At 42.2% G+C, this 20,245-nt stretch overlaps 1 protein-coding gene and 1 long non-coding RNA gene across 4 annotated transcripts in view; one reads left to right on the forward strand and one right to left on the reverse strand.

Annotated features, from left to right (window-relative positions):
- The window catches only part of LOC121073986, a 110,230-nt gene that overhangs the window by 29,435 nt on the left and 60,550 nt on the right, over positions 1–20,245 (forward strand). The gene's annotated exons all lie outside the window — the stretch shown is intronic.
- PARVB (parvin beta) overlaps positions 4,293–20,245 on the reverse strand; it is a 71,018-nt gene continuing 55,065 nt past the window's right edge. For 2 of the 3 annotated variants that reach the window (XM_040565548.1, XM_040565561.1), the window contains exons 8-13: positions 20,081–20,100; positions 15,525–15,586; positions 14,193–14,261; positions 11,762–11,863; positions 8,409–8,481; positions 4,293–4,446 (exon numbers count right to left, since the gene is read on the reverse strand). In XM_040565548.1, the coding sequence (XP_040421482.1) occupies positions 4,370–4,446; positions 8,409–8,481; positions 11,762–11,863; positions 14,193–14,261; positions 15,525–15,586; positions 20,081–20,100 (403 nt within the window). In that variant the 3' untranslated portion in view covers positions 4,293–4,369. Of the gene's footprint in view, positions 4,447–6,008; positions 6,135–8,408; positions 8,482–11,761; positions 11,864–14,192; positions 14,262–15,524; positions 15,587–20,080; positions 20,101–20,245 lie in introns of all 3 variants that reach the window. The other variant, XR_005822035.1, reaches the window with a different exon arrangement.

A 20,245-nucleotide genomic window follows, 5' to 3' on the forward strand; every position in this document is an offset into this window, starting at 1 on the left:
GACAATACTAAAAGAACAGCAGTCTCAAGCACACATGGTAGACAGGCACTTTTTTCCTCCAAAATATTGTCAGAAGTGCACGAAGTAGCCAGTAGTACAACACTAGTAAATTCTGTACCAGAGCTGCATTTGGTTTCATGCCCATCTCCCCCCACAAAACTCTGTACGCTCCCAAAGCACACCTCATATGCACACACCCCCATACACCTGGCCCTCATATAGAAATAACAACTGAAGAACAATTCAAGGAATCAGCAGTACTCCCACTAATAACAAGTTCTGATAATGCATTTTCCTGTTCTCCCACATGGCCTTGCTTTATAAGGGAGCCACTCTCTGTTCCCTTCATACCAGAGCAAGAATACAGGCGTTTTCGATGTCATGCCACTCTTGGTTGTGCTTCTGGCTTCGCAAGTGCTCTGCAGACACATACAGGACTTCAGCCTCCCTCCTGCATGGCTGCAGAACTTGGCCCTGAGCCTTCTAAAGGTATTAGAGGGTGTAATTCATTTTTCTCCTACGGAAGGGAGAAGGTGAACAACTTGATCATGTCCAGTGGCAGGGAAATACCAAAAAAACAGCTGATGAAACCTACATATGAGTCGGACACATTTGGTTTGCCTGCGCATCACCTGTACCAAAGCCTGAGAGCGCTGCTTTGCTAGGTCTACATGGATCACCATGTATCTAGGACCCCCCTTGATGAAGAAGACAGCTGCAGCCCATCTTTCAAAAGTTCTTCCCGCTGCCTTGTCCATTCAGACAAAAAAAGATGTAGAAAATCAAGTGATCATCATTTATTTATTTGAATAAATAGTACAATTGTCGTAAACCATGCACAACACTCCTACTGTGATCTCTAGCAAACATAGCATTGCATTGTAACTTGCTTACAGTACACAACTCGTCACAAAGCTGGATGTGTCCAACATATGACAAGTCCAGAATTTTATCTGAAAGGCTAGTTTTTAGTATGAAATCCAGAGTAAACACTGTTAAAAACAGTAAAAAAGATTCTTAAAAAATACATTCATACTGAAAGCACAAGGGTTGGGGTAGGAGGTGTGAGAAGCTCTTTAAGGTTTAAACTGATCAAAGAAAATCTGCCATTGCTGCTTTTTCAGCCTGAGAAACAGGATGCAGCTGAATAATATCTGGGCTTCTTCTGTGGTAATACAGCTTACTGGAACTGAGTATGTCAAGCAGATACACCTAACAGGCAAAGCTGTATGGGCTTGAAAAGACAGACATTCATTAAGTACTCAGAAACATGGAAGCTTTAACACTGCAAAGCATTCAGCATTCCTGATGAACTCAACCAGATTCAGATCTACCCACTGGTACCTCGCGGAACATATCTAAAATTTCAGTAATGCAGAGTTCATGAATAACATTCTTACCATTCAGTTACCTTTTGAGAGTAAGTATCACGGCTATGTAACAAAGTCGTGCCAAAAACAGGTGTTCAGAGATGGCTTTACCTTTATTGCTTTTCCTGTAAACTGGACTGCCTGGGATGAAGCTCCAGTTCAGTTAAATCCACTCCCCTCCCAGCCCAGTTAGCAATAAAGACAGCATCTAAGAGTGACCTGGCTTGACAGCAAGGAGCTAGGGAATGAACAATGCATTTTCCACTTGCAACATTTACCAATAGACTTAAAAACATAACACAACCCACAAGACGACACCTGCCCCCAGCCTGTCCAATGCATCAAGCCTGCAGTCTCGACTGACTGGAATATTAATATAAGGAATGCTAGCAGGGACCCATGCCTCAGGTTGCAGAGGAGGGATTTGGGTTTCTGCATAGTGACCAGAAACACCTAATTGAACAAAATACTGACTCTTAAAATGTGTTATGTTCACATCTGCTCACAGGCAATTAAATATCAGCTATAAATTTCCATCTCAGAAATAGCCATTCCTTCTCCCAAACCCAAACTGCTCTAATCAATCTCCTCTTGTTACTTTCTGTTTGCTTTTGATATTAATACTGCCAGTAATTTTAAAACTAGACTCTCTGGAGGTCTTTGCCAACATCTCAGAGAATATAAATAGCACTGGCACTTCCACATCAGCTGAAGGGAGGTAGGTGGAATAAGAGCTCTTTAACAGACTTGTTTCCCACAAGTACATTGCATTAAACAAAAAAGTTTGAGAGACCCTTTGGTTCAATCATTTCCCAGCCTCATGATACACCTATTTCACAGCACAAAAGTTAGACCAATCTCATTAACTAGCCAGCAGAGCTGACCCACCTGGCCTTGGTGCCTCTGCAAGTCTCCTCTGTAATAAATGCAAGCACCGTGGTAGAGTCTAAGGGCCTCATCTGAAATTCAAGTCCTATTGTACTAGGCACTGTATAAACAGCAAGAGGTCAGCTTCCTCCTAAAGTACAAACAAGCAATGATTCCCACAGAGCCTCACAGGAGCGATGGGCCTGAATTTTTTCAGGGGAAAAAAAAAAAAGGAAACTTCCTTTCACCTTTGGGTTGGTTCCTTTCACCTTTGCTTTGGCCTTCAGGCTGCTCAAGGAACTAGTCAACAAGGTCCCCTGTGAAACTGCTTTTGAAGGCATTGGAGTCCACCAGTGCTGGTCAATCTTTAAGCACTGCCTCCTAAAAGCACAAGATCAGGCAATTCCAAAACATCGGAAGTCAGGCAGGCGGGACAGAAGGCCGGCCTGGCTGACCAGGGATCTTCTACTGGAGCTTAGGCAAAAAAAGAAAGTGTACGGCTGCTGGAAGGAGGGTCAGGTGACGAGGAAGGAATACAGGGATGCTGTTCGTGTTTGTAGGGAGAAAATTCACGTGGCCAAAGCCCAACTAGAGTTGAAGCTGGCCATGTCTGTGGGAGACAATAAAAAATGTTTTTTTAGATATGTGAGCAGAAAAAGGAGAACCAAAGAAAACATAGGTCCGATACTTGATAGGGAAGGTCTCCTCACAGACAATGACATAGGCAAAGCAGAGACGTTTAACACCTTCTTCGCCTCTGTCTTCAACCCTGATGTTGGGCTTCGGGACCCAGGGTGCCCTGAGCTGGAGGACCATGATGGTGGGAATGACAAACTCCCAACCGACCCTGAACGTGTGCGGGATTTGCTGCTCCACCTGGATCCATACAAGTCCATGGGTCCCGATGGGATTCATCCCAGGGTGCTTAAAGAGCTGGCTGGCGTCATCGCGGGACCTCTCTCAATTATTTTTCAATGATCTTGGGAATCTGGAGAGATCCCATTGGACTGGAAGCTGGCAAATGTTGTGCCAGTTTTCAAGAAGGGTAAGAAAGAAGACCCTAGCAATTACAGGCCTGTCAGTCTCACGTCAGTGCCTGGTAAAATTATGGAGAAGATGATCCTTGAAGTTATTGAAGCGCACCTGGGGGAAAATGCAGTCATTGGTCCCAGCCAACATGGGTTCATGAGGGGTAGGTCCTGCCTAACAAATTTGATTTCCTTTTATGATAAGATCACCCATCTAGTCAACCAAGGGAAACCAGCTGATGTGATCTTTTTGGACTTCAGCAAAGCTTTTGACACAGTTTCCCATAGGATCCTACTGGACAAAATGTCCAGCATACAGCTAAACAAAAACTTCATCCGATGGGTGAGCAATTGGCTGACGGGCAGGGCTCAAAGGCTTGTGGTAAATGGGGCCACATCAGGATGGCGGATGGTCACTAGTGGGGTCCCTCAAGGCTCCATTTTAGGGCCAGTCCTCTTCAATGTTTTTATAAATGATTTGGATGTAGGACTAGAAGGTGTTTTGAGCAAATTTGCCAACAACAACAAAACTGAACATAAAAACTGAAGCTTTTGTCATGTAGCTTCAGATAGTGCCTGTAATTCCCCTTGACCCCACCCACCCAACAGAACATACAAAACCTTATTTAAAAGAAAAGGCTCAGCTTCTAAATAAATTCCAATGCTGATTTTCTATCGCTAATGCTTAAGCCTGGAAAATCTTCAAATGGTAATGGTAACCAAGAAGTTTGCTAAAGAAAGGTTATTATAAAATCAGAGTCTACAGACAGACATTAGTAAGTTCTCATGTTGTCCCTGCTTATTTAAGTAGTTAGTGGTATATTTCTTTTATCAAAAGAACATTTGTTGATCATAACAAATCAGACCCAACAGTATCTTCTGGTAAAAGTGTGAAATATCTACACATTTTCAAGTGACGTAGAGAGTACATGTGCACTATTTTTAGTGGGATTGTCATACAAACAGCTATAGAGAGACCACATCAACTGTAGAAAGAATGCATGAAGTATAGCATAAGGCACAAAGGGAGTGTGCAGAGGGTATTTTTATTGTATTTTTTGCCTAAGGAGGCTGGTATGATGAAGACCTCAGCAGATTCCAGGATCATTCCACATTCTTGTATTTTGTGAACAGATTGTATAGAACTCTGAGGGTAGACTTCAGATCCAAATTGACAACATCTGTGGAAGAAAAGGAGAAATTCTTAATTTGCTTTTTGTTCTCCACCATTTACCCTCAAAGGAACAAAAGTCCTCACATCTCTGAGCCTGTAGGAACAGCTACAAAAATGTTCTGATCTCCATAAGCCAAGCTTTTTACATGTTATACATGATGCACTTCAAAACACCCTCATGATATTACAGTCACAGATAACTTCTCTGGGAAATGTAAGAAAGATAATTCCCTTCCTCATCTAATACTGGTTACAGAGAAGGCCTGCTTCTGCCTGAAAACTGGGATAAAGCCTCTGGGAAATGCCACCTTCTGGCAACATCATTGGTAGAGTATCTTCTGAGTTTTCACCAATGACTTTGCTGGCCAGAGAAGAAGCGAAGTAGCCACACACATCATAGTAGATCCTGAACCTCATACACCCACAACTCTGCAGGGATACACTACACAAATAAACAAAGCTTAAATTCTCTCAACAGACCAGAAGCTTTCTGTTATCTAATGTCTTTTCTTACCATGCTAGGCCAGAGAACAATTCTGGAACAGTTCTCAAGTAAAGTTTTTCTGCTAGCACCTCCTATCCTATTACTCTAAAAAATGCCAGGAAATGCCACAAACATGTAATCCAGGGACATCGGGGTAGGTGTGGGCATAGCGCAAAGAAGGCTGAAGAGGTAAAAAGAAAGGTTGGGTGAAATACATAAAAAAAGGAAGCAGAAGAGGAAGCGAAGATACACAGGAAAAACTATCTATGGAACAGTCACACATGGAACGAGGAAGACAGCAAACAGCAAAGTTTAAACCGTTGGAGAGCGTCCAGAGGAGGGTGACGAAGATGGTGAAGGGCCTAGAGGGGAAGACATATGAGGAGCGGCTGAGGTCACTGGGCCTGTTCAGCCTGGAGAAGAGGAGGCTGAGGGGGGACCTCATCGCAGTCTACAACTTCCTCGCGAGGGGGATTGGAGAGGCAGGTGACCTATTCTCTGTTATCACCAGTGATAGGACTCGCGGGAACGGTGTTAAGCTGAGGCAGGGGAAGTTTAGGCTGGACATCAGGAAGAGGTTCTTCACCGAGAGAGTGGTTGCACACTGGAACAGGCTCCCCAGGGAAGTAGTCACTGCACCAAGCCTGTCTGAATTTAAGAAGTGATTGGACTGTGCACTTAGTCACATGGTCTAAACTTTTGGGTAGACCTGTGCGGTGCCAGGGGTTGGACTTGATGATCCTTATGGGTCCCTTCCAACTCGGGATATTCTATGATTTTCTGATTCTAAAGACTAAGTGCAATTAATGCGAGGCCCAGGGGAAACACCTACTGCCTGTTTTGAAGAATCAGTGCCGGGTCCTCCCCACCCTTCCCCCCCACCCCATACTGGATAACAGTCTATAACCTCCACACTTCCATCTGGTATTTTCAGTAACCTCTCGAACTTTTTGCACGTATTGTTTCACCTAACTTATTTATGATTTTGTATTTTGCATTTGCAAAAGAATCTTCTGCTGTCCTAAAGAAATGTAAGATCCTAACTGCTGTGAAGTAATACATCCTGAAAAAAAGAGAGATCTTACCTGGATATACGAAATATGTTTCTAAGTTTTCCAGGTATCACAGAAAGCTGCTTACTACCATAGCATTCCCAGTGAGACATGAGCAGAATCAATCATTGCTTCCTCTGCATCAAAACCCAGTTCCCTCTGAATGGATTTAAAATGTATACATAAATTTAATCATTCCCAAATGAGAAACAACATCTTGCAACAGCCATGCACTTATAAAGCTGGCAAATCAAGGCAAGTATCTGCAGTCACCGCCCCTGGGGTTGTTTAAGGAAAGGCTGGATGTGGTACTTAGGGACATGGTTTATTGGGTGATAGTGGTGGTAGGGGAACAGCTCAACCAGATGATCTTGGAGGTCTTTTCCAACCTTAATGGTTCTATGATTCTAAGGGACATCTATCAGCAGATTTGACCAGGGATGCTGGCAGCCTCTTTTGTTTGCAAAACAATTAAATGAAACATTCCTGGCACTACAAAAAATGCCCCCCAAAAAATAAAAATAAAAACAAATAAGGCCCCAATAGTCAGCCTTAAGTGAGAATGTAGTGGTCAGAGATTTTTAGGGAATCTGCCCCCCTCCTTCTAATTGTTTTTCTTCTCCCCATGCCACACATCTTCGGTCTTCCACTGAAAGCGAGGTGGGTCTTTTCCCCCAGCCACTGTTAACCCCCATCTCAGCTGCCATGGCATGAAGAGGTGTGATCAAGCCTGGTGGGGTTCAGTTCTTGCCTCTGGCTGACATCCAGCTTCAGAGGCAGGAACTGCCTATGATATAAACCAAGATCAAGGTGCTAATGGTGAGAAATAGAAATCTAGAGGGTAGAACAGAAACATAGCTAGAAGCACAGAAACCAGGGCACATGCTAAGATGTGCTGGGATTAAGTGGCAGCAAAGAGCTGCTGCAAAAGCTAAGGGTTCGGCTGGGGCACAAGCAGGAGCTGGAAGGGGGCCCAGACCAGTGACACTGTGCTGGGCAGACACTGTCCGTCCACCCTCACAATGCTGTAGGAGGCATATACAGCTGACTCCTACTAATCTCCAGCAGTCATGTACTACATGACTGTACTATCAAGATCCTGATCCTACAGAGGATTTGATAAAAGTACAGTGACAAGCAGAGCCCAATACGTTATTGTCTCGCCCAGTGGAGGAGCTCTTCAAGAACAGTCAGTTTTACAGGAAATTCCAGCCACACACACAAGCATACTCACTACAGCTGTGAACCACTGCTAATCAGAAGGGGTACACAGACAGATGAGAAAGGAATACACACAAATCCTGCAGCAGCAAAAAAGGAATGTTCATTGAGCTAATTTGGCTCTGACTTCTATTAGTAATTAAATTTTCAGTCAGAAAAACACTTAAACATATTCTGCTGCCTACTGAATCTACACACCTTGTCTGGAGCAAAAAAAAAAGTCTGCTATGGTAGAATACCAGTCATGATAGGGTAAGGATATAAGACAGACTTACAAGAAGGTAATTTCCTCTGTAGAACAACCGATGAAAATATAATCCAAAAAAAAAGGGGGGGGGGGGGGGGGGGGGGCAAGCTTTCAATTAGACAAGTTATCTTCTAGGTTTTTAACAAAATCTTTCTCCGGAGACAGGCTTATCTAGCTTATCTGGTTTCTTTTTGTCATCTTTTTAACCCTTCCACTCAAAAACCTTACTTTCCCAATCCTGCATTCATATTTTTCCACTTTCCCTGTCTTCCTCACACAGCTATTGACTCAACTCCAAGTTAGTGTCTTGCTTCATTGAATTCTTTTTCAGGAGCACTTTTCATCCCCAAAATTTAAAAGAACAGCACTTTGACAGGATACGTATTCACTTAATATTGTTTTTTGTCTTTTTTTAACCACAACGACCAACTCCACTATTCGTTAATCTATTTACTATCACCAATTTGTCTTATTTTAAGTCAGACTGAACATTTCTTGGGGTCTCCTCATTTTTCACTTTGTTCTGTAGAAGCCTCTAATACATATAATAGTTTGTAACTCTAGGAATAAAAATTAGCAGTCAGAAAGTTTTAATTCCTCTTTTTATCCCTAGTGTAAGCAACAGTTTGACAATCAGAGCAACAATTATGACAATTAGACCATGCAAAGCTCCCTGCTTGGACTGTGATCGAGAATACCAGGTAAATGTATAATATAGCACTGAACAGCTTCTGAATTATTCACTAAAACTAGATGTGCACACCTCAGTAAACCTATTCCAGACAAGAAACAGAGGTAAATATATACCCCAGACGCAGACAATGAATCCTTTGGAAAACTGTCAAGGTGCACATTTACAGCTCCACCTTTTAATACTGCCCTGTTATCTTGAATGCAGTTGTACTTGAATTGCACCTGCTATTATGTATTTATATATGGTTTAAAGCCATGTGTCATAACCGTACCTTCAGGACGAGCTTTTGGTTTTTTGAGTCCTCCATCTTGCATCAGCTCGAAAGCAAAGGAAACATTGTGGACCTGAAAAAGGAAAACTGTTTAGAACCCTCAAGTTATACAGGCATTATAAAACCTTTTATGAAATTTAAAAAAATGCTTTGTTCTCTCTACACTGGAATATGAAATGACAATTCCATTTAAATCAATAAAAGACATCTACATGTTTGTGCATGACTGAAAGTACTTTTGAGGGACTAAGAAATTAAAGCTTGTATCATTATAGGGCAAATATTGATTTTTTGATACACAGGAAGTAATTTCAAATTTTCAAGTGTAAAAAAATACCAAAAAAAAGCCCAGTGAGCCTTGATCTCAGTCTCTATAGCACAGGCCTGAGAGCTCCCAGTAACAACTGGAACAGAGCTGCATTTTGCAGAGATCTTTCTGCTTGTACCCAAAGTTCAGCATTTCCAACTACAAAGCAAGAGATCTGTTGCAGTCCTGGCAAAAAGCAATGTTAACAGAAGTGACACAACTGAACAGAGATGACAAAATACACATGGGTGTGTCAGAAATAAGGACACTAAACTAAGTATTTTCAATTAATATTACTCTTTTCTGCATTATCAGCTGTATACTAAGCAACGCAAACATCACATCACCAGGGAGCGAGGCATCTTAGTACTTTAGCTTCCTCTGCTTGAAAAGAGATAAAATTCAAATCAGATTTCTCAAATGAAGGTAAGTGAAATGGTTCGTGGTGACAGTTGCTAGGCAGACTGTGCAGTGAACTTGCAAAACAATCTAGGCACAACTGTGCAGAAAAGGAGACAGCTCCCTGAGCAAGCCTCCAAGGACCACACATGAACATAAAGTCAAAGAAAAGAAAACAGACAAAAAGGAAAAATGAAAAAAAGAGGTGAGACTAAAAGAAAACATTAATGAGGAAGGAACTGTATAGCTTAGAGAGATCTGCACAGAAGCTTTCTGAGTCATGCTTAATGAAATTTAAGCAAGGTAATTTGGATTATGAATTCTGTGCAGTTTTGTCTCTGCAAATAACAGTTCTGGAAATACATAGCAAGAGGAAGAGATTTAATTAAAGCTACTCATCTTGGAAATCAGGGACTTTAGCATACAAAGCTCCCTGCAACGAGGAAGGAAGGCCCCCTTCACTGGCACTTATTGCTCAGGACTTTATTAATCTCTTTTTACCTGCTTCAGTTTCCCCTCATTCACTGGGACAAAAACAATCATCCTCCAGATGAAGATATTTTTTCCCTTCCCAAAACACAGTGCCTAAACTCTTACTTTGATTTACAAATTCCCTTTCCTCAAGGCAAAGTCTCCACACAAAACCACATTACTTCAGGAATACTGGATAATTATTATGAACTTAAACTATTAACAACAAAATCTTGACTGAACCAGTACTGGCTATGACTCAGCATCCTGCATTTCTAAAAGGCAGAAAACTCAAGCTATTGGGATAAAAAAGCAAGAGAAAGCTATAAAGGTGAGCTTGTTTAGAAGATAATAGACAAACATGTTCCCACTGCTCTATCAAGTTCATGTACAGTATACAACATTCTAAATGAACTAATCCCCATCCTGTCCACAATCGTAACACCTAATGAAGCTCTCTTGCCAGAGTCTGCCTTCAGAGAAGCTCTTTAAGCTCCCACATAGCAACTAGTCACCTACCGAGGAAGTCAACAAATGCTATATAACCCATAGAATCAGCAGGCTCAACGCATTAGGCTAGCTTTGTAACAGCTCTCATTTGGCACACCTCAATTTCCTCCTGCAACGCTGAGATGATCCACATAGGCAAAGCTGGGTTATTGTACCAATGATAAATCCTGTCCCTCAGGGAGCATTACTGGCACTGAGGGGCACACTGAAGTTGTACAAAATACCCACCATTGTAAGCAGCCCTTACCATACAAAGCCTTTTCAATCCTCTCACTTCTTGCAATGCTTCCATTCCTGACCTAACCACCTCCTGGCTCCAGTTCAGCCAACACTAGACTTATATCATCCTCACTACAGAACCTAGCCGAATAAAAAGCAGGGGGCCAAAGCGTTACTCCAGCACAACCAGGCTCAGACTATTCCAATATCAGGTACTGAATATACTCAGATAAGTATGCATGTCCAGGAACAAGTGCAGAAAGAGGCAAACTTTTGCATATGATAATAAAGCACACATGCTGTGTTAAGACTCTCATCACTAATTCTAGGAATGACACAGGACAGTGCAATGAGTGCATGGCTAAAAGCAAGACACTTATTTTGTCCCCTTCCATTTCTAATACCCTGATTAAGACTAAGACCATCTAAGACTTCAAATAACCCATTCTTTTTCCACAAAGCTCATTATGTCTAAGGTACTGTTAGACAGAAAGTCATTCACTCCTGACCAAAGAGAAGTAAACGACAACAACAACAACAAAAAGACAAGCTAGTACATTCTGTCACAAATTTAAGTCAGCAATGTTGGCAATGACCCTGCCAGGAACTGGACACAAAAACATGTCTGTGTTCACAGACTGACTTCAGACAGGCAACTTTTTGCATGCTCCCTCCCTGGCAGGATTAGGGCCTCCTTCTTGGCTTTAGATCAGCTACAAAACACATGGGCACTCGACATACAATTTCTAATCCTAGTTCAACCAAAGATCATGGCCCATGTACCACCTCTTCTACTACCGCATATCAAGCCTATCAAGTACATATCAACCAATGATATTTAGTTTCTAGGAACATTAAATAAACTATAGAAAAAGAACCATTGGGTGTTAGGCAACTGATACTAATGAGATCAGGGGTTAGTTTTTAGGACTGGCACTTTGTGACCTTAGGAAGAAGCTCTATCTTTACATCAATCCCAGTGTACAAAATGCAGATGAAGTGGAGCTTCACAACTCTCATCTTTTGTCTTTCTTCTCTATTTATGTGGTAAACACTAGGCAATGCCAGGCATCATCTCTGCTGTCTAGCACAATAAAGCATCCCTGAGCACAAAAAGACTTCAGGCAGTACTGCAATTTAATAAATCACTTTGATTATGAAAAGTACTATACAGTACAAAGCACTTATTACTGATTTATTCCTTTTGGATGTTCATGAGTCTTATGTGGCATATGATGTTTTCTTGCTTAACTATGGGGAATTTACCCATTTATTTCACAAGCAACTTTTTGTAGTATTAACTATCAAGTGTCACAGCCAGTGCACCTTTGCTACTGCTCCTGAAGAGAAGAGTGTATCTACTGGGCACAAAGAGAAAGCACACAATGATTGGAAAATATCATGTGGTAATAAAGCAAAAGGAATACAACCCGGAATTTCTACCCACCTTTTGATCAAAACTTTCAGGCGTTAAGTAGAAGTTGTGAAGTGGAACAAAATAGTCTTCAAGAAGACCCATGAGCAAAACCAAATAAACGCCATCTGCAAACTAAATAGAAATACTAGTGACATTTCTAGGTGGAAGCATCTGTTTTCAAATAAGCATTCACAAACATGCAGAACAATGAATACTTGGACCAAATTATGCACGTTGATTTCTAGCACTGTTGTTTGCTAGCACAGAGGCGTAAGATAGTTCAGAAGTCACTGACTGCTCCTTTCAGGCATAGCAAGAAACTGACAGCAAGTGTAACAAGCATTTAGGGCTTTGTTTTGTCTGCTCCCTGGATTCACCAATACCCTTGCAATCATCAGTGCAGCTGAGCAAGCTGAATCAGACATGTTTTAGGAGCCTGTTGCTATAGCTGCTTTCTTCTCAGTTCTTAAACAACAATAACAAAACAGGATACAAGGCTTTCTCCCTACATATGGTAGCATTATTTCCTCTACCCTCAGTTCCTGAAGAAAACAAGCCCGCTAGCTATAACACTAACCCATTCAAGAGCATGTGCCAACAAATATTTTAATTACTTATACATAGTAAATAACTCCAGGCAGTAGAAATTAGAAGCAATTCACCTGGGAGTTATATACAATTTGCACTCCGTAGGGGTGTTGAGTATTCAATCTGAACAGGCATAGACCAAAACAAAAATCTTCTGTATCTCCAGCCAGTTCTCCATTTATTAGGTTACTGAATACTCTGGGGTGAGGTAAAAGTACATATACCTGTTCTTGCTTTTGCTCACTTTTTTAAAAAGTTCATTTTAAAAATGAGCTTTTGCTCATTTTATTTTTTTGAGGAATCTTCCAACTTCACTGCAGTATTTAACAAAGCTTTTTTCAATAAAAAAAAAAAGACTTCCGGGGAAACCCTGTTCCATATTATATACTTCCAGTCCTACTACTACAGTACATGACAGTTTCAATCACAACCTCTCTTCTCAAATTGTGAGTGTTGAGGATTCTATACACTGCCCTTAATCTGAACTTGAAATTAAATCTCCCCTGTCACAGGTAAAAAGCTTAACTTCACAAAATAAATTGTTTCAAGTCAAAATAGAATGTTCACAGTTTCTGTAAATACTAAATACCATACCAAATGCTCTCAGCAATACTGTTCAGTATCCCTACCAGACAGGAAGACTATTTACTGGCTGGAGGAGGGGGCTGATGCTATGTATTCAAACAGAATTCTCACTTGTGATCCTGATATGGTGTATGTGACATTCTCTAACCTTTTCGAAAGTAAATTGCTGGGTACTTCCAAGGCATTAAGCAATAATTTCTTGTGACAAATCAGATCCAGTCACCCATTTATTTCAGCAAAGCTATAAAATAGCAGTGGATGACTGGTACTAAACCAAGTCAGACTCAAAATCAATTACCAATACTCCAGGAATAATTCTCTAGATGCTACTTTTTTTTTTTCTTTTTTTTTTTTTTCCAGGACAATAAGGTAACCTTCTCTCCACAGCTCACCGAACTCTGGAAAGAATATTTGTTTCTGTTTGTAAAACTCAGCCAAAGAACCAGTCTGAAAATTGCATAATTTGACCTGCAAAGTGAGAACTAACCCCACTGACACTTCACTGAAGAACTAAACCCACTTCACACTTGCTTAAGGTTTCTAAGCATATTCCATGCCTGGTTATGTGCTAGAGGGAGGGAACTCCTACAGAGCTGACTGTGGTGGTAGACAGTTACCTCAGCTAGCTTTAAATAAACTAACTTGGATACCAATGGCAGTCAAGCCACGGCAGTACATGAGCTCAGTTGCTAATCCACACTGCTGAGAAGCAAGCAGAGTTCACATGCTCACAAGATAGCAGGATAAAGAGGAGGACACGAAGGCCTTTGCTGCAACATCAAAATTGTTTCCAGTCCCTCTTTGATGCGATCAAAGCTAGCACTGGTATTTCTATGATGAACTGCACAATCCAGTGCCGACCCCTCCTGAGAGCCCCAGGCAGCCAGCTATTTAAGAGCTCACACCGGTTCATTATGAACCCTCACTGCTAGAAAGACAAACCCACCATCCACCCATAACTACAGCAACTGCTTTACAGCACACCACTTTGATCCAGGAGACAAGCTGCCCAGAGACCCAGCCATATTCTACGGTCATTAATATAGACATAATGAATATCCAAGAATTTTACCTTACAATGCAAATTAACAACAGTATGAAGCATATGTAAACATGAGTAAGGGAAGCAAACATCAGTCAATGTCATTACTACTTAAAAGACAGAGCCCTGATCCTATAAATTAACATGCCCAAAGATAAACAATTCTATAACACAGTTTTATGGGGAGAGGACCTACATTTGTAATTTACACAGTTAGATTACAAATAAAAAGACCAAGTCTCCTACCTGGGTTTCTAACTCAGTTACTTCCAAATTCAGTTTATTCAAGTGTTTGTTCACAAAGGTGATCAGAGACTACAAAAAGAGAACACCAGAACCAGCGATGTTAGAAATTACAGACAATGCTTATGTGAAAGGGTTAACATACTCTTATAAGGCATTTTTAAGCTTAATAAATATGACTGTGTGCTATTTGCTTTGGCATAAGTAAGTACTTAAAACTGAAAACAGCATAGTAGTCATTTTTCTTGCAACATAAGCCGGAAGCCACCAGGTGGTGCTATTACATACTTATAACTTGTTATTTTTCTAGCACAGAAAGCATACTTCTGTCTTGTGGGGAAAAAAAACTTGATGACATTGGTTTTTTTGCAAGTTCTTTGTGAAGATGCAGCCAGCAGTAGGTGCAGTTACTGTCCACACTGCTCTCTTCAGGTTGTTGGAGAAGATCCACTGCCTGGAAGCAAGGCATCAGCAGCACTGAGCTAAGACTCCCAACAGAAGATACCAACAGCGCACAGTTCTGCACGCACCTCTCTTCTTGGAGTGATGTGCGCTTATAAATTTCCAAATGACAGTCGCAATATAACCCAGATCTGTACTACGTATTTCTATTCCTGCAGGAAACAGACATGCAAGATCCTGCTTAGCCAGACAGGTGATAACATATCAAAGCAGAGATCTGTCAGCCTGCTTAAAACACTTCCAAGGGGACAGACACACGGTTGAAAGTTAACATTTCTATCACACGGATACAGTTAACTTAATTCTCTATCAGCTTTGGCAACACTATTCTAGAAGACTTTCTGACACCACCAGATATTTGTCACCCTGCAGCCCAGCCCCTCCTTGCTGGAGGACAGCACCTGGGATATAAAAGTCTGTAAAACTGTCCAGCCAGAATGATCTGGATAACTGCAAATACTGTGCAGAGTAGCTTTTCTAACCTGTACCATTTTGACTGAATCTGATAAAGGAGCAGTTGCTGAGGCAGTTATATAGTTACATGAAGCACTGATCTCTGGCAGGAGAGGGATAAAAGGACAAGCAGCTGGCTGGGGACAGTAACCTTTTCATCCTGCTTATGGGCAGCCAAAATAAGGTGTGGCTGCAACCTAAGAGTCAATGTATCTATCGGCACTGCACAGAAGAGCCTGTACCAATAAACAAGAGCAATCAAAGAAGAGCCTGACTGAAGCCAATGAATCCAGGTATCACCCGACTCTGAAACAGCGACCCTTTTTACTACTTCACAATCATTTTCTGCCATTTCCAGATCTTTCTGGATATCCTACTAAAAGAAAAAAAAATTTAGAAATCTTACTTTATTTTTCTTACCTTTTTGACTACGCTGAGTTTGTCTGGTGCATGATCAAAGAGTGTATCAAAGGCATCACGCTCTGGTTTTACAAAATTAAAAAAAAAAAAAAAAAATCAATACACCTCTAATAGCCAAGTATGAGAAGCAGATTACATGTCACAAGCTTAAGGGCCAGTTTTAGAAAGCCAGAGACTCAAGCTAAAAGTTGTCACCCCATTTTGGTGTCTAACTAAACACCAAAGCAAACTGCACTGGGAATTTTAGGAGTAACTGCAAATAAACATATAGTTCATTGACTGCCCTTTCCTGTTATTCACAATAGTTACACAAAATAATGTAGGTGGAAGAAAACTTAAAATGAAACAAATTTTTACTCAGTCATAACCTAATCACTGAGCCACTGAAACATCATCTGGTTTTGTTGCACTACAGAAACAATCATGGCTACATTTGTGCCCACTGGTCAGCATCAAAATCAGATGCTCCTATAGTTAATTTTAAGCCTACCTTTAGTACCACTGACTTCATCAAAGCTTAAAACTGACCACATAAGTAAAACCTGATTCAGCACTCTCTGAAGAGCAAAGCTTACATACAGTATAAAGATTTAAGTTATTGTAGAACAGTTAAGCCTTACCATTGCACAACATCTAATCCAATCTTAAAATCTACTAAAGTGAAAAGATTTCTGCAATGTGTCACATAGTGGCATTTCAAGGCTGACTGAAATTTTCCAAATACTGAGTTGTTTGGATGATATTTAAAATTGAACTGTCATCATCAGGTGAAACAAGAAAAAAGCTAAAAATATAACCAATTATAGCCAATTACATTTATGTTTAAAAAATATATCAAAAACACTGTTGAAGTGTGCTGGTTTTATGCTGTTAAATTTTTCAACATAGCTTTAACAGTTTTTCTGCACTTAAAATTATTTTTATTTACAGAACAGAACACATTATACAGAATCATCTAGGTTGGAAGAGACCTCCAAGATCACCTAGTCCAACCTCTGACCTAACACTAACAAGTCCTCCACTAAACCATATCACTAAGCTCTACATCTAAATGTCTTTTAAAAGACCTCCAGGGATGGTGACTCAACCACTTCCCTGGGCAGCCCATTCCAATGCCTAACAACCCTTTCGGTAAAGAAGTTCTTCCTAATATCCAACCTAAACCTCCCCTGGCGCAACTTTAGCCCATTCCCCCTCGTCCTGTCACCAGGCACATGGGAGAATAGACCAACCCCCACCTCTCTACAGCCTCCTTTAAGGTACCTATAGAGAGCGATGAGGTCTCCCCTGAGCCTCCTCTTCTCCAGACTGAACAATCCCAGCTCCCTCAGCTGCTCCTCATAAGACTTGTTCTCCAGACACCTCACCAGCTTCGTTGCCCGTCTCTGGACTCGCTCGAGCATCTTGATGTCGTTCTTGTAGCGATGGGCCCAAAACTGAACACAGTACTCGAGGTGCGGCCTCACCAGAGCCACGTACAGGGGGACAATCACTTCCCTAGCCCTCCTGGCCACACTGTTTCTTATACAAGCCAGGATGCTGTTGGCCTTCTTGGCCACCTGAGCACACTGCTGGCTCATATTCAGCCGACTACCAACCAGTACTCCCAGGTCCTTCTCTGCCAGGCAGCTTTCCAACCACTCATCTCCCAGCCTGTAGCACTGCTTGGGGTTGTTATGCCCCAGGTGCAGGACCTGGCACTTGGCCTTACTGAACTTCATACAGTTGGCCTCAGCCCATTGGTCCAGCCTATGCAGATCCTCCTGCAGAGCCTTCCTACCCTCAAGCAGATCAATGCACGCACCTAACTTGGTGTCGTCTGCAAACTTACTGAGGGTACACTCGATCCCCTCATCCAGATCATCGATAAAGATATTAAAGAGAACTGGCCCCAGTACTGAGCCCTGGGGGACTCCACTAGTGACCGGCCTCCAACTGGATTTAACTCCATTCACCACGACTCTTTGGGCCTGGCTATCCAACCAGTTTTTAACCCAACGAAGCTTACGCCAGTCCAAGCCAAGAGCAGCCAGTTTCTTGAGGAGAATGCAGTGGGAAACGTTGTCCAAAGCCTTACTGAAGTCAAGGTAGACCACATCCACAGCCTTTCCCTCATCCACTAAGCGCATCGCTTTGTCATAGAAGGAGATCAGGTTCATCAAGCAGGACCTGCCTTTCATAAACCCATGCTGACTGGGCCTGATCGCCTGCTTGCCCTGCAAGTGCCGCGTGATGACACTCAAGATAATCTGCTCCATGAGCTTCCCTGGCACTGAGGTCAAACTAACAGGCCTATAGTTTCCTGGGTCTACCTTCCGGCCCTTCTTCTGGATGGGTGTCACGTTTGCTAGCTGCCAGTCGACTGGGACCTCCACTGATAGCCACGGCTGCTGATAAATGATGGAAAGCGGCTTGGCCAGTTCTTCTGCCAGTTCTCTCAGTACCCTCAGGTGGATCCCATCCGGCCCCATCAACTTGCATACATCTAAGTGTTGTAGCAGGTCACCAACCATTTCCTTGTGGATTGTGAGGGCCACATTCTGTTCCCCATCCCCTTCCACCAGCTCAGGGTACTGGGTATCCAGAGAACAACTGGTCTTGCTGCTAAAGACTGAGGCAAAGAAGGCATTGAGCACCTCAGCCTTTTCCTCGTCTCTTGTCACAAAGTTTCCCCCCGCATCCAGTAAAGGATAGAGATTCTCCTTAGTCCTCCTTTTTGTGTTAATGTATTTATAAAAACATTTTCTGTTGTCTTTAACAGCAGTAGCCAGATTGAGCTCCAGATGAGCTTTGTCCTTTCTAATTTTGTCCCCGCATGTCCTTACAACATCCCTATAATCCTTCTGAGTGGCCTGCCCTCTTTTCCAAAGATCATAAACCCTCTTTTATTTTCCTAAGCTCTAGCCACAACTCTCTGTTCAGCCAGGCCGGTCTTCTTCCACGCTGGCTCGTCTTTGGGCATGTGGGGACAGACCGCTCCTGAGCCATTAAGATTTCCTTCTTGAGGAGTTCCCAGCCTTCCTGGACTCCTCTGCCCTTCAGGACTACCTCCCAAGGGGCTCTGCCAACCAGCGTCCTGAACAGCTCAAAGTCTACCCTCCGGAAGTCCAAGACAGCAGTTTTACTGGTCCCCCTCCTGAGTTCACCAAGAATAGAGGACTCTACCATTTCGTGGTCACTCTGCCCAAGACAGCTCCCGACCACCACATCTCCCACCAGTTCTTCTCTGTTTGTGAACAGAAGGTCTACTGGGGCACCTCCCCTGGTAGGCTCACTAACCAGCTGCATCAGGAAACCATCTGCCACGCTCTCCAGAAACCTCCTAGACTGCTTCCTCTGAGCTGTATTGCATTTCCAGGGAAGTTGAAGACTCCCCCCGAGGACAAGAGGTGATGATTTCACAACTGTTGCCAGCTGTCTGTAGAATTCCTCGTCCGTCTCCTCATCCTGGTTTGGCAGTTTATAACAGACCCCCACCAGGATGCTTGCCTTGTTGGCCTTCCCGCCGATCCTAACCCATAGGGACTCAACCTTATCATTCCCAGTCTCAGTCTCGAGTTCCACAACACCAAAACAGTCTCTAATATAGAGAGCCACACCACCACCCCTTCTGTGCTGCCTGTCCCTTCTGAAGAGCCTATAGCCAGTCATTGCAGCATTCCAGTCATGAGAGTGGTCCCACCACGTTTCAGTGATGGCAACCAAGTCATAGCTAGCCTGCTGCACGATGGCTTCCAGCTCCTCCTGTTTGTTGCCCATGCTGCGTGCATTAGTGTAGATTTTAATAGTTCTCTGCTGCTAAATAAACATATTTATTATCCAAGTTCCTTTGGTATCTAAAAATATGTTTTTTAGCCCCCTCACATTACTTATTTTCCAGGTACCTAATTACATATTAATGTAGATATTCTACAAGGCAGGAAAATGGTAGTGTTCACAGATTTTGTCTGAGAAGACAGAAAGAAAGAGAAGTCTCTCAGAAGCACCGCTAAACACTTAATTTTTGTTTAGAAGACCAGATCTATGGCGGGTAAAGTCTCTAAAATCTGGTGAACATGGAGAAGAGAAGACAGTACTCCTTGCAAAGCGATTAGGACTGGTCACTGAAAGTAGACAGATAAAAAGTGCTTTCTTAGACCTCATAGCATGTACCTTTGCTTAAGTAATATTCACATGTTCACTTATATATAAATTAAATGGTCACATTCTGAAGAAGGTGTAACTTACTGCTGGGGATTGCAAAGATTTTTGCTTGAAAGCCATTAACAATGGTACTAGGAATTATTGCCCTGTGTAGCATTTTTGCTATTTGTTACATATGAATGAAAACAGACCAACAGAGATGAGTCTAAAGAGCAAAAGCAGCACACTGGATGATCTGGTTCTGCCCATTATGCTCCACATTTGTGTGGAGTAAGAAAACCTGCCCCCACAATACATTCCAACCCTGCGCAATTGCTTAATCCATTGTCTTGATCTGCTGAAGGAAAGCAGACAAGATTTCTGTGTCCGACATAAATTAAAAAAAAAATGAAACAGTCAACTTTGTTACTTACCAAATCTTCCCATCATCATCCTGCAAGTCAGAGCATTCAAAGACATTGGGTTAGTTCATGAATAATCACTTTCAAAAGACAAGACCATGGGCTTAATGGGCCTTTTCCTGCAAGATGCCGAGGGCTAACCACTCCTCCCATGTCAGGAGGCTGAGCATGTTGCAG

Source organism: Cygnus olor, chromosome 1, assembly GCF_009769625.2.
Source record: "Cygnus olor isolate bCygOlo1 chromosome 1, bCygOlo1.pri.v2, whole genome shotgun sequence".
Classification (NCBI taxonomy): domain Eukaryota; kingdom Metazoa; phylum Chordata; class Aves; order Anseriformes; family Anatidae; genus Cygnus; species Cygnus olor.